This window comes from Lactuca sativa, chromosome 1 (genome assembly GCF_002870075.4).
Source record: "Lactuca sativa cultivar Salinas chromosome 1, Lsat_Salinas_v11, whole genome shotgun sequence".
Taxonomy (NCBI): domain Eukaryota; kingdom Viridiplantae; phylum Streptophyta; class Magnoliopsida; order Asterales; family Asteraceae; genus Lactuca; species Lactuca sativa.
In genome coordinates, this window is record NC_056623.2 from 139304583 (window position 1) to 139318951 (window position 14369).

A 14369-nucleotide genomic window follows, 5' to 3' on the forward strand; every position below is an offset into this window, starting at 1 on the left:
TTGCATCGGCCATGTAAGATAATATACCATTTTTGTATATATCCCATGAGAAAGTGATATATTAGTATGCTTCACCCCCTAATGGTATTATCAATAGTTTTTTCTAGCTCATGAGAACGATGATATATTTTCATGCTTTGTCCTCTTTTCTTTTGTTGCAAACATGCAATTCAATCTTGAGAGAGATAAGAGAGTTTGAGCAATTTTCATTTTATTGGTTAAACAACTAGTTACAATGGAATAAGAAAAAAATCTATAAAGTACCTAAACTTGGCGGGAACTAACAATACAACACCCAAACAACTAGCAAAAATATACTAAGAACCTAATCTTGGTGTGAACTAACAATTTAATACCCCAACGACTAATTGGTTATCATTAAATAACTAACATATTTTTGAATATAAACTAGTAAAATGCCCGAAGTTGGAGGAGGATAAGGTAAAAGAACCGGATTGGAGATGTCTTCACGATGTTGAGGACCATGTAATAGTTTAGTAAATATGTTGGCCAATTGCTTCCCTGTAGATATATTTGATAAAGAAATGAAACCACTTTGTAGTTTTTATCAAACAAAATGGATATTTAGCTCAATGTGTTCCGGTTTCTCGTGAAAACATGATTTCTAGCAATATAAATGGGCAACTAGATTTTCACATTCGAGATGAATGAATGTGATATTTGGAACTTGAAGTTCATCGAGTAAACAACTTAACCATGCTAATTCGACAAATACATGACGTATGGATATGTATTCTGCTTCAGCCGATGAAAGAAAGGCAGCAAATTGTTTCTTCAATTTCTTAGAATTGGGATTGTTACCAAAGAAAATAAAAAGACCACTCACAAAAATCTTGTTGTAGGATATGGAGCCCAATCGGATTCACAATAGGTCTCAACATTATAAGTAGTCTTCTTATTAAAGGAGAAACCTTAAGTTATTGTCCTTTTAGGATATTGTAAAACGTGGAGAGCTGCAGCATAATGAGTGATGTGAGATTTTTATACTAAAAATATTTAAGTTTTAAATTTATTAAACCTTTATCAACACGGCTTATCCAACAACACTCACACAGGCAGTGATGATTGAATATAGTATAGTTGTAGTAAATAAAGGTGTCAAACTCATGAGAAATAAATATAACTTTAAATTATTTGAAACAAAAAATTAAAAGGGGTGTCTAATTGAAATAATTAAACAACCAATTCAAACTAAAAAACAAAGTAAATTACTATAATTAAAGACAGTGGTTTTTAAATCACTTCCACTTAAATTTCAAACCCATATTTCTTATGGTGAATAAATGATAGTGCAATGAAGTATAAAGAGTTATTGAGTTGATTAGCAATTATGATCTAATTACTAATGTTTGTGATTAATGAGTAACTAAACTCAATGTTCATAAAACTAGAAACATATAAACTAATTTATTTGTTAAAAAACTTATAGAACCAATCATGAGTTTAATATTAAAGATCATAAAATTAAACCTATCATAGTTTGTTAAACTAATGCAATCTTAAACGCGAAAGTTACCAATTAATATTACTTAACCCTAGGATTGGTTAAATCACTAATCCTAATAGTTTATGATCAAAAGCTATTTAGATACAAGTTACAATAAGTCTAAACTATATGAAACTTAGATGCAAGTAACAAAAATTGAAACATTAACAATTAAGGTAGAAGATTTAATCAAAGAGTAAATTTTATATCAACTTTATAACTTCAAAATCAAAATTACATCGTAGTATTCTATTTCATCTACATTTAAGTGGAAGAGAAGGCTTTTAGCCTCTAATGTTTACAGAAAAACAGAAAGAATAAATAAAAAGTATGTTAAACATTGCAAACTTAATACTTTCATCAATAATTCTTCAACAATTCTTCAAGATATTACCTCTACAACTCCTTCAGCCTTTAGGATGAAACAAAAGGTTATTTTTCGCACCTAAGATGGTTTCCTTTTTGCACACCTTTTCTGAGATGTGAAAATCTTACATTTATAGGAAAAATAACTTAGCGGCACCAAGCCTTCGTCCTCACGGCGCCAAGTCAACGTTACTTTATTATCAAAAACATCCATCGTCAAAGTTAAAGTTTGTAAAACCAACAGTAAATGAAAATTCTAACAAGATGTCCAAGATGGTATCCAACACTAAGAGATGTCAAGTTCATGACTACCCGAAGTCCCCATTCTCACCAAGCCAACCGATCAAGCTACATGAACCAATGCAAGGTGAAAGCAACAAGAAAATCACAAATGTCAGCAAATGTTAAGTGGGTCAACCATAAATACAATGTTAATGAAACATGCAAATCCCAAAATAATTCAAACAATCATCAAATAACATGCATTCAATTATCGACATTGCATAAAATCACATACATCATACAACCATCACTATTATATATTGATATTAATCTTCAAATGAATTTCCATTATTAATTACCCATCACTATTCACCTTTATAATAATTATTTACTATTCATCACTTTAATATTTTATAAATATTAATCTTCACCATCACGAGTCTCTAGGTCCATCACTAACCCAAAAGGGTAAAAACCTCATTCATTACTAATATGACTGGCTCGACTCAATGCACTAAGTGATACACGACTCGCACAATCTATATGTCTGAAAGTCATTGTAGAATGATATTGTCAAATAATATATGATCATAAATGGTCTCACTAACAACAACTTGATACAATTGATTATTTATTAGAAATTAATTTTAATGAATATTCATAAACTCTTATAAATAATTGGAAATTATTTACTTCATGAAAATAGACACGTTTAATATGATCAGTAAGATCGGATCGAAGTTGATAGGTTTCATCATTGCACAATTCATGTAGTATTCATAAGTACAATTTTAAATATGTTTGAAGTTGTTTAAGTAAGTGGGTTTTTGAATTGGATTGCAAACATGTATTTTTACATCCTAATTTTATTAATTGTCATAATCATAAGATTATACTTTTAAAATGGGATATTAACAAAAATGACCATTTATTTATATAGAATTGATGTATTTGATCATATTTTTACATTTTACCGAAATGATCATTTAGTTAAGAACAAGAGATTCCTAACTGATTAAGATATATAATGTGTATTTTTTTTCTCATTTGCATCAAACACTTTTAAAAAAACTCTCTAGTCATGTCCTAAATGGTCATTACGAAATGTCTAATATCACCCATTTTTCAATCAATCGCCATCTTTTAAGCTGTTGTATCGGATCTACTTTATATTATGTTTCTTTAACTTTTAGTTAGATTCTAATATAAAAATAAAGCATTTTCTCGAAATTCGGAAAATTTTCATTGGATATTGGACTTGGTTTTTAAATTCCGAGATAACCATTTTTTCTGCCTGAATGTTGGTCCGAAATATCGGTCCAAAATATACATCTTTTTGTCTGGAAAAGTATTTTTTAATTTGACTTAAAGTTAGTCCGAAATAGAATCTACTATAATAAATGAAAATGACTTTGCCACATGTCCTTCTCTCATAAAATTAGCCACATGTCATTTTGTCATAATTTGAGATATATTTATTTTCCACTTGTCATTACTTTAATTTTCATTTTCAATATATCATTAATTTACTTTCCATAAATTAAACCTACCATAATAACTATCAAATTTTAAATTTTAAATTTCAAATTTCAAATTCAATTCCAAATAAATTTACAGTTTAAACATTTATGTTTAATATTTTGTTATAATTAACTCATTTAGTATACACTAAACACATAATTTTAATTAATTTATTCTTTGCATGTCTTTTTCTCATAATTTTCACTTATTTCAATTTCAAATTCAAATAAAATTTCTATTTAATCGTTCGTACTTAACATTTTGTTTTAATCAACCCGTATATTATACGGGTCTCACAACTAGTTACCTCATAAAGAAGTCGTTTTTCTAAAAAACACAAAAAAAAAAGTTCATTTTAATTAACTTTCTAAAACAAGTTGGGGTAGCTCATTTGGCTAACACGGAGGATCTAAACTGACAACTAGTAATCACATCAATTCCTTTTAAATACAAAACAGTTTTTACCTTGACGCTATATTTTGGTAAAGTGCTCATAATATTCTTTCTTTAAACAAATTGAAAGTGCAACATTGTAACAGAAGTAAATGAAAATACATTGTTATTTCTAGCATTTAGCCCACTAATGATAATGATATACACGTACACAATTACTAATATATTAACACTAAAACAACATTAATCAATTTGTAAACCGATTTAACTAAAACATGGGGTTTGTTCATCCAATATTCGTTTATAACTAGTTCCAAGGATCAAATATGTCAAAAATTCTAAAATGTTTCTCATGTATTCCCTTGTTTAGATTGAGCTTTAAGTTTTTCGAGTTGTTTCCTCAAATACGCTTGTTTTAGCTTTTCTCTCCGGATAGCCACTTGCTCTTGCCTACGGACTTTTAAGTCCGACACTTTTTCCCGAGCTTCATTCACTTCTTCATGAACTTCCCTAAAGAAAAACAAAACCCCAAAAAAAAATGTCATCAAGAAATGAATTTTTTTTTTCAAAAAAGAAACGGAATGGAATAAACCGTTCCATTCTTAACGGAAATGGAATGGAATAAACATACCAAACAATACTTAACGGTTTGTTTGGCTGGATGGAATGGAATGGAATGGACAGGGTAATGGAATGAGTCATTACGTTCCGTGATCATATTTGGTTGGATAAGAAGAATGGGATGAAGGTTGATATGATTATTTGATATTATTTGTTAAGTAAATGTATAGTTTTAATGCTACTATTTACATTATTTAATTATAATTACAAATTATGATAGCCAAGCTTAATAAAAACTCCTTAAAATACAAATTACATTTTCTAGTTACTCTATAAGGGAAAAAGGTAATTTAATTAAAAATTTAAAATCATGATTGTTTTTTTTTTTTTCAAAAAATTTGTTATTCAAAATTACATAAATAAAATTTGGTAGAATTGCCATTTTTTCATTCTATTCCATGACTGATAAAATAATAATAATAATAAGAGTTTTTTCATGTTAAAATTAAAATAAGGATTTTTTTCGTTAAATTGGGTAAAATATTAAATAATCGGGATTTTTCTGTTCAAAAAAAAATTAGGACTTTATCAAAAGATTTCCCAAAATAATAGGACTTTTCATTCGTCAAAACTAACAAAATAGAAGGAATCGCATTCCTCCTTCCTCATTCCAATATAATGAACCATTCCATTTCTTCTCCAATTCCAACGGAATGAATGATTCCATTCCTTCCCCGATTCCATTCCTTCGTCAAATGTAACAAAATGTAAAGAATCACACATGGTCCATCCCCTTCCATTAAAAAAAAAAAAAACATTTTTCTTTATTCGAGCGGAATGAACCTTCATTCCATTCCTCCCCCAATTCCATTCCTTGGTTACTCTATATGTAAAGACATAAACTAAAAACAAACAAATCAAATTACCTCACAAAACGTTTATGTTCATCATTATCCACCATACTATTAGCTCTCCCAAGCCCCATAGCTCTTGATTCAGGCAACACAGCCACATCATCATCATCTCTTTCAGACATTTCTGAATACAAAAAATTCTGTGAATGTGAATGTGATTCTGATTCCTCTTTTTTACTGAAGAAATCCACACAGTATTTCTCCTTATCTTCCTCATCAGAAACTTCTCCTCTTGCCAGCTTTTCATACAGCTCAGCTTTCTTCTCCAAGGCAGCATAGCTTGCTGACCCATCTTTCTCTGCTTTCATCTCCAGTTTATCCCTGAAACATTGTTAAAAAGGAATCATCATCTGTTAAGTGGTTGGTTTGCAGGGATAATATCGTCATTTTCATTATTCAGCACAGTTTGTTAATAATAATTGAATAAAAATTTTGATTTGTAACTTAAAATCTAGTTGTATTTTGTTTAAACATACTGATTGCTTGATTAAATGCTTTTGTGATTGCAGAAAACTATACAGGTATGCTCATAACTCCCCTTATGCTTGCCCTAGCATTAAGAAGGTGGATCTATAATAGGTGTTAAGTACAAGCCTGGATGATTTATTTCCTAAAACTTATCAAAATTGAATTAGATAACTGATGAATACGAAATTTTGATTCAAAACTGACTTGGACGGATATAAATTGAGTATATAGAATACAAAAAGATGATAGATTTAGGTTTATGGAGGGGTTACGTACTTGTGAGAACGAACATCGACGCCGGAGTTCTTGGCAGCAAATGGATCATGAGGGGTGATCTTCTTCTTGGCGCGGTGGAACTCGAGTTGGTCGGGATTCTTGCTGGAATTAGCACTTTTTGCCTCTTCTTGAGACTTGTATAGTTGAGCTTTGAGCTCGAGAATTGACGACGGCCCTACACCGGCGATGGCGCGGTGTTTTTTGGGCATGATTGAGGATTCCGTCAACCATCCTAATGATTCAACCACCACCCTCTTCTTCTTCCCAATCTCCTCCTCGCCCATCCTTTCTCTTTCTCCCCGCAATTCAAAATAATTGAAACACAGTGTTCTGCGCCAATTCCTTGTTCAATATATCCGTTCGTATGGCTGATTGTTTATGCTTCCGATTTGATCGATTATGCGTTAGGGTTTAAAGCCCCCTTTGTCATTGCTTTGGGTGATACAACACCAGTTCTCATTTGCCTTAGACGTCCAACCGCATCAGATTGGATACAAGCAGGATATATGGGCAATTTTATGGCCGCATCGAATTGGTCATTTCACGTATACGAGATTGAATTGCGAAAACTGATTTTTAGACGGCACAATAATATTTTTTCATAAAATGTTATATATTGTTACAACTCTTTTAAACATAAACGGTTAATTATTGAAACTAATAGGAATGAAATTTTTTGGTTGTGGAAAACTGTTTTCATTTTCTATGAAAATGTTTTCAGAAAATAGGGTTGAGTTTTCATTTTCAATTTTCAATGAAAACGCATTTGGTTGGAAAGGGTGGAGTTTTCATTTTCCATCTTAGAAATTTGAAAAACTTTGGAAAACTATAAAAATCACTTTTCTAATTTACATACAATTTGGAAAACTGAAAATTTTCATTTTCTTGGAAAACTGAACGAACCAAACGCGTTTTCGAAATTTCTGATTTTCTTGGAAAATTTTCCTAGAAAATTGGAAAATTTTCCACAACCAAACGCACCCTTAGGTTTTGTATGTGAGATTTTTTGTTTGTTAATGTGCAAAGTGTGCGAGTTTATTTTTTATTTTGACCTGGTTATTTATAACAAAATGTTTCCATTTTATCTTTTTTTATGTTTTTAGAAATATAATTATATTTTTTTCATCAATAATCTCTACCTCCAACAGTAATCCAAAATCTCAAGAGCATCACTAAACTTCTTGCTAAGTGCAAGAGATATAAAAGATCGAGTAGTACCCGAATCAAATAGGACATGAGCAGTCATACCATTGGCTAAGAAAGTTCATATACATATCAAATAAAACATAAGCATAAACAAAGAAACAGTAAGAGATAAGATAGGGAGACATACCAGTGACCACATTAGGTGTTGCTCTCTCTTCCTCAGTCGTCAGTTGAAATGTCACGCTCTTCACCACAGGTGCCTCCGTCTTGCCCTGGCGGTCATCGATGATCCTCAAAGTGGTCGGTGCATGCTCCGCCATTGCTCATCCTATCAGTCTCTTGGGCAATCGGTCTTTATATAACCGGTCTGATTGTAATGGAAGCAAATTAGTGCATCTCAAAGGCAGTCCCTACTCATATGACTAGTTTGTCCACATCTAAAACAACCTGAACCTGCTGCTCAACATGACCCATTGTATGGCTTGTCGTACTTACCACTGTCAGGGTGAAAAGTTATTCATAGATTGACTTTGTAATGGATTGACTTGTGAATACCCACTTGCATATGGGATTGGAGCCTTGTGGATCAAATGAGAACACCTGAAAGGTTGAGAACGCGAGAACAGATCACAACCTTGTAAATAATTAGATCTATGGCTATTATTAATTGGACCATTTATGAACATTTATAAAACTGATGTGCTAAATATGTAACTTTGAAATGGCAAGAAGGGTACAATAGGAAAACCATATAATTTAATTAAATAGAAATTCCTATAATTTCTCTCTCTCTCTCTCTCTCTCTCTCTCTCTCTACTTAACTAGAAAACCCTAATCTAATTATTTTGAAAAAGTCGGCCGCACACCCCCACCTTCTTCACCATTGTTTGCGTTCATCGTCTTTCTCCATCATCCATTTTCGACCATCGCACAGCCACCATCTTTGAGCGCCATCTTCTACCTAGGGTTGTATCAATAAAATTGAATCCTTCTGCTCACCATCTCACGCTACAACCATCTTTGAGCACCATTAAAACTTGTTCATCATCCTCATCATTTTGCACCACAACCTTAATCATCGTATGCAACACCGACTGAAAGCGACTATCAAAGATGTGATGAAGCCGAACAATCTCTTTGATGTTTCTCTGTCATATCTTCAATGGAGATGATATACATAGACCGATTGCAACAAAGAGACATATACAAAGACCGATTGCGACATCAAAAAACGTGGAGGCCATGGAGTCGTCGACGACGCAATTTAATGTGCCGATAGAAGCAAATGGTGTTCGTAATCTGGTTGGATAGCCAGATTAATTCCCACTGTTTTCTTGTTCCCAAATTGAAGATAACCCTAGAATTTTTAGGCTTTTGATTTTGGATTCACTATCCCCCTCAAAGTTCAGTTTTTTTTTATAGTTTCCTGCAATCAGATTACGAACACCATTTGCTGTTATCAAACCAGATTACGAACACCAGATTTGTTTATTGGGTCAAAAACAAGACGTATGAATTTGTTCATTGATCTATTCATCAATGAATAAGTAAAATTGGCTTAAGATGTTAAGCTTTTTTTTTAACTAACACCTTATTCATTTATGAACATTGAATATCATAGTCTGGCTTATTATATTACATTATTTTTTTTCACTCCTGTCTTATTCATTTATAAATATTGAGTTTTTATGTTGATACAGATTCAATAGCTTGATCAGACAAAAATATACACATAGAAAGAATGTTATGGAAAAGGGAAGTCGGGTGACACAAAAGATTAAGGCGGTCTGAGAAAAATCATCGCCAGACTACCATGCCTCTGTGACATATTGGAGATCCACAACGAATCAATCTCTTTAACCGAGAAAGCCAAAGCCGATACCATATTAGAAATTCTTGTCTCTTAACAGTGTTTTCTATTCATTTATGACTAAACGTGTATTCATTAGTGATTAAATGTGTATTTAAATGTATTCATAAGATTAAATGTATATTCGTTAATGATTGAAGCAATTCATATTTAGATGTTTTCATTTATGGTGATGTTTCTTTAATTGTGTTTTATTCATTTATGAATATAAATTAATTCATCTATTCATTCAAGATTATTATCGGCTTCATATATGACTACAAATATATATTTATTCATGCATGATTACTAATATTCGGATAAAATGATTAATGCGTTAGTATTTTTGATGTGGTTGGTAAAAAAAACTTAAAGCAAAAAAATAACGTTTTTTTTTTAAATTATGCTAAAAACGTTTTTAAAATCATTTTATTGATTTTGTTAATTAAAAATATATTATATAAGTTCCTAATATTTGGGTAGAATATATATTAATCATATTAAATCCCATGATTTTAGGAATTAATTAATTACTCAAATTATCCACAATTAATTATATTGTAAAATTCATTTTATGCCCTTATATGATGATTGGTTCACAAGTGTTCTCGCGTTGGTGTTCTCATTTGATCTTATATATATATATATATATATATATATATATATATATATATATATATATATATATATATATATATATGTGTGTGTGTGTGTGTGTGTGTGTATACATACATATATATGTATGTGTGTGTGTGTGTATATATATATATATATATAGAGAGAGAGAGAGAGAAGGAGACTTGTTAGCACTTCTATATATAGTGGGTTACATACCACTTGTAGAGTGTGCTTGAGAGATGTAGTTCATAGAGAGTTTTGAGTGAGTTAATTATGTAGACTAGATCTAGTTCATTTTTGTAATCTCCTCATGATAATTGAATACATCTTTTAGCACCCAAATCACCATGTTTTTTGTGTTCTTACAATTCCGCATACCAAATCAAATGCTCATAATTCACTACATTTGGTATCAGAGCGGGTCTTCAAAGATCGAAGCGGTTTTTGAAGAAACGGTTCTCGATTTGGCTACATTCAACACAATTTGAACAATTATGGTGAGTCTCTCGATGATCTCTCGGTTTCATTTCATTGGATCTATTTGCTTTTCATTCTAAATTTTGATGATCCGATTATCATTTGTTAATCTAACCCAATTATTTTTTGTTCGGCCCAAATAAATCATGATTTGATCTCATAGACATTCACATTTTCATCCAATGAGTCATTTCATTTTCAGTTCGTAACCTTTTGGCCCAATTAATTTCATGTTCTAATTACTATTCATCTAATCCAATTTTTGAGCCCAAATTCATTCTGATTGTTCTTTTAAGTGAATTTGATCTATTTTGTTCGTGTGCGTTGTTCAACGTATCATCTAAGTATCATGATACAATTTTCGATCAGTTTAAGAATCACAAATTATTTGATCGACGATTTGATTTCATGTTCTTACCATTATCGATTCTTTTTGATCTCATATATAAATGTAAGAATCATTTTGAAAAAACTCTAGTTTTCATCCAATTGTATTTTACTCAATTCTTGATATCTTTGTTTGACATCGGATTTAATTTTCTCGCTATTCATAATGATTTGAAAAGTATCATTGATTGAGTGAATGGAGACTGTACTGTGAATTCTTTTCGATGAACTGATGAAGAACATTCAAGAAGATGATGAAGAACAATTGCAATTTTGGTTGAAAATTGGTTTTTTTATCTGAAAATCTATGTAAGAATCATGATTTTTGTGTTTGTTGACTATTGAAATCGAAAAGTCAAACACAAAAAAGTCAAAATCTGATTTTCAAAAGTCAATTCAATGGATTGAAAGTTGAAACTGGTTGATAGAAGTCGAACAAGTATTGTTTGGTGTCAAAATTGTATTTGATTGGAATCGTATTTCGAAATTGATTGGGGCTAGTGTTCTTGGAGTCGAACGCTTTTACTAGAGTTCTCGTTCGCATATGGAAATTGATTTAGTCCGTTAGTGTAAAAAAAAATTATATAGATGCAACAACTTTAAATATAAGTGTCACTAGTTAAAAAAGGACATTGTATACTTAATACTAGCTCAAAATCAAAAAAAAAATGTGTCATTGCTATCATAATTTCTGTGTCCGCAACTTTGGTACTACTCCTAATAAAAATTATGGGGTCCTATTGGGTCCGTCTCTTTATCGTCAATGTACAATATAACATCAATGAATTACATTAGGGAAATTGAGTAATATAACCACTTTTTTGAGTTTTTTTTTTAAATATAACCAAGTTTTTTTCCTGAAAAATAACCTTTTGATCCGAAATGGGTCATTCCGGACCTGAAAACCGGCTCAAACCCAATATTGTAGTCCAATGGTATATATATGGGCCCCACACACAAAAAAATTTGGAATATGCGTTCCGGAATTAGCAGATCCGAAGCATGATCTACCCGCATTTCGAACCAAAATTTCAGCATGGATTCGTCAAACCAAGTAAGTTCTACACTTTATGTTACTTTGCATTTGATTTTCTGAAACGATTTGTGTATTTTGGAATGGTCCGGAACACAAGGAACAACTTTGGAATATCCGAATTATCCTTTTTTTTTATCTTTTTGTCATTGTACTTATATAAATGTTATGTAATTACTTTTGTAATGTGTTTTTGATCGGTTGTTTTACTCCGAAATTAGGTATTGTAGGTGCGAAACACGATAAATGTCGTCCGGAACCTGATGATCTATTCTGGAATGATGATCATAAATACTTATAATATACAATTTTTTTTTAAGTATTGTTTAATAACCCATGTTAGTCCAAAGACGAGTTAGCGTGGATGATGTTAAAAAAAGTGGATTTTACCGACGACGAAGTTGTATTCCATATATAGGAGCTTTCGGAATTGCGTCCGATAACGGTAAAATCGAAAAACAATAATTTTATAATTACAATTTATTTTTACGGTAATGTATTAAAATGTTCTTGGAATTTTTTTTGCAGATAAAAAACGACGATGTTGAGTTTCAAAATAAGATAAAAAAAAATAAACCAACAAAGGCACCCATAAAATTAAGAAAGAAATAAGAAAGGGTGTTAAAACTTAAACTGAAAGCTGATAGAACTCCGAAAGATGGCACCGGAGCCACTACAGACAAACCTGTTATGATAGACTAGTTGCAATTATCTTTTTTTATTGATATTTTCACCAAGTGTTTTTTATTATTATTAAATATTTTTATACACATTGAATTTTAAATAATATATTAATATAATTTAGGTATATTCTATTTTCAGTCTCCAACATCCAGTGACTCGAACGATCAGGATGAGTTGCCTATAAAGTATGATATACCACGTCTTGAAGACGAGTAACGAAATATTTTTGATGCGACTGCATTAGAAATGATTCATGATTATCAACGTGTCAAACAACGAATGGTAATACTGGAAAATACCATTACCACCTTCATCGGCTAAGGACCGGAGAAAAGTAACATTGTATAACACGCAAATGCTCCTTATTACCATTTTGAAGATATACAACAATTTGTGAACACAATGGACATCATCGAAAAAACACTTATGACAAACCCAACAATAGAAGATCTAGTCGAATTGACTGATAATGGTTTCGAACTATTGAGATCTACATGGAATTGTTTGAAAATCATGTAGACACGACTAGTTTGCATCGGATGCAATCATGCAAGTTCCCAGTTATTAGCCACAAATGTAATGTAATTATAAATATGAATATTGTAATGTCTTTTCAAACGTAATTTTGTAAAACAAACGGTATGATTATCTAAAATGACAATTATCCTTTTTCATTAACATTATTGCAAAGAGCGTTATTTAACCTAATACGTACTTAGATTGGTTTCTACAAATCAGGAAATTGTAAGGGATACATATTTTGTTCCTGGTCAATAAAATATCCTCTAATTCTAGCAACATCTGCTAGACGGTCCAATTCTGCACGCAACTTATTGATATCATTATTTGCATTTTCAATCCATTTCTTAACTTGTTTCACTTCTTTCATCGCTTTAGCAACCCATTTCTCTTTTTCATTTATTTGTTCCACCGGATCGTCTGCACGCTGATTTAGTGTGCGACTTCTTTCAGAGTCTCTTTCGTTTGCTTCTTCAACAGCCTTCATAGCTTGGAAAATGTCATCAGGCATTTTATCCGAGAGTAGGAAATCTGGGCCTTCAGGAAACAAGTTATTATCTGAACAAACATAACAATCTTCTTCTTCATAATGCCAAACACCATCGTGAGATAAACCCATTCCAATTTTATTTCAACGTTGAGGATTCATGGTAGGTGCATTTTAAGGTTGAAAAGCAAGTGTCCGAAATATCCATTCCGGAAAGTGGATTCGGATCCGAAATGGGGTTCCGAAATAAGGGTCTGAAATACTGTCAGGAATCTATGACATTTACTGTTCGGAATGACTACACATACTGTAACGTCTATAGATCTGGGCTAGTCAATTTAGAGATAATAAGCATCAAAAATGAGTTTTTGATTGAAGATTATTTAGAAGTAATAATCTTAACCAAGTGGTAGTATATGTTACAAGGGTTCCGTACATATAAAGAACGTCGAAATCCGAGTTATAACGAAGAAGTTATGGCTCGTCGAAGTTTTTCGGCAAAACCGGCACGGCACCGGGAGACGTAAATAGTGAATTTATGATATAGGAGTTTTTTGCCTTAGTAATCTAAAAAACAATTGAAGTATATGTTAAACCGAGAACATACAATAAAAAAGAACGTCCAAATCTGACTTCGTATGAGGAAGTTATGAATTTTCTAAGATTTGGCATAGCAGTGCACGACCCGAAACTCGAAATTTAGGTCGAGCGGTTTTTTGCCTACACAACCTAAATGAAAGTTGAATATCTCAGTAATAGGAACTCAACGATAAAAATACAGACGAAAACGGATTCCATATGTAGAAGTTATGAATTTTACGCGGAAATTTAACAGTATAATCTCCTCCTACTGTTAAATTTAAGATCGGTAGAGAATTAGCCGACGGAGTCTAAATGAAAGTTGTAGATCTTGTTTTTACCTACGCGTAGATATAAATAAC

General features: G+C 31.6%; 1 protein-coding gene across 1 annotated transcript; it reads right to left on the bottom strand.

Moving 5' to 3' along the window:
* Positions 1–4211: 4211 nt before the first annotated feature.
* Positions 4212–6795, bottom strand: LOC111921805 (uncharacterized protein At4g18257). The gene is made up of 3 exons (XM_023917386.2): positions 6229–6795; positions 5497–5805; positions 4212–4519 (listed from the first exon to the last, which is right to left on the bottom strand). Exons 1-3 carry the CDS (start codon positions 6510–6512, stop codon positions 4360–4362), a joined length of 753 nt encoding a protein of 250 aa, XP_023773154.1. The 5' UTR covers positions 6513–6795; the 3' UTR covers positions 4212–4359.
* Between the last annotated feature and the right edge of the window lie 7574 nt (positions 6796–14369).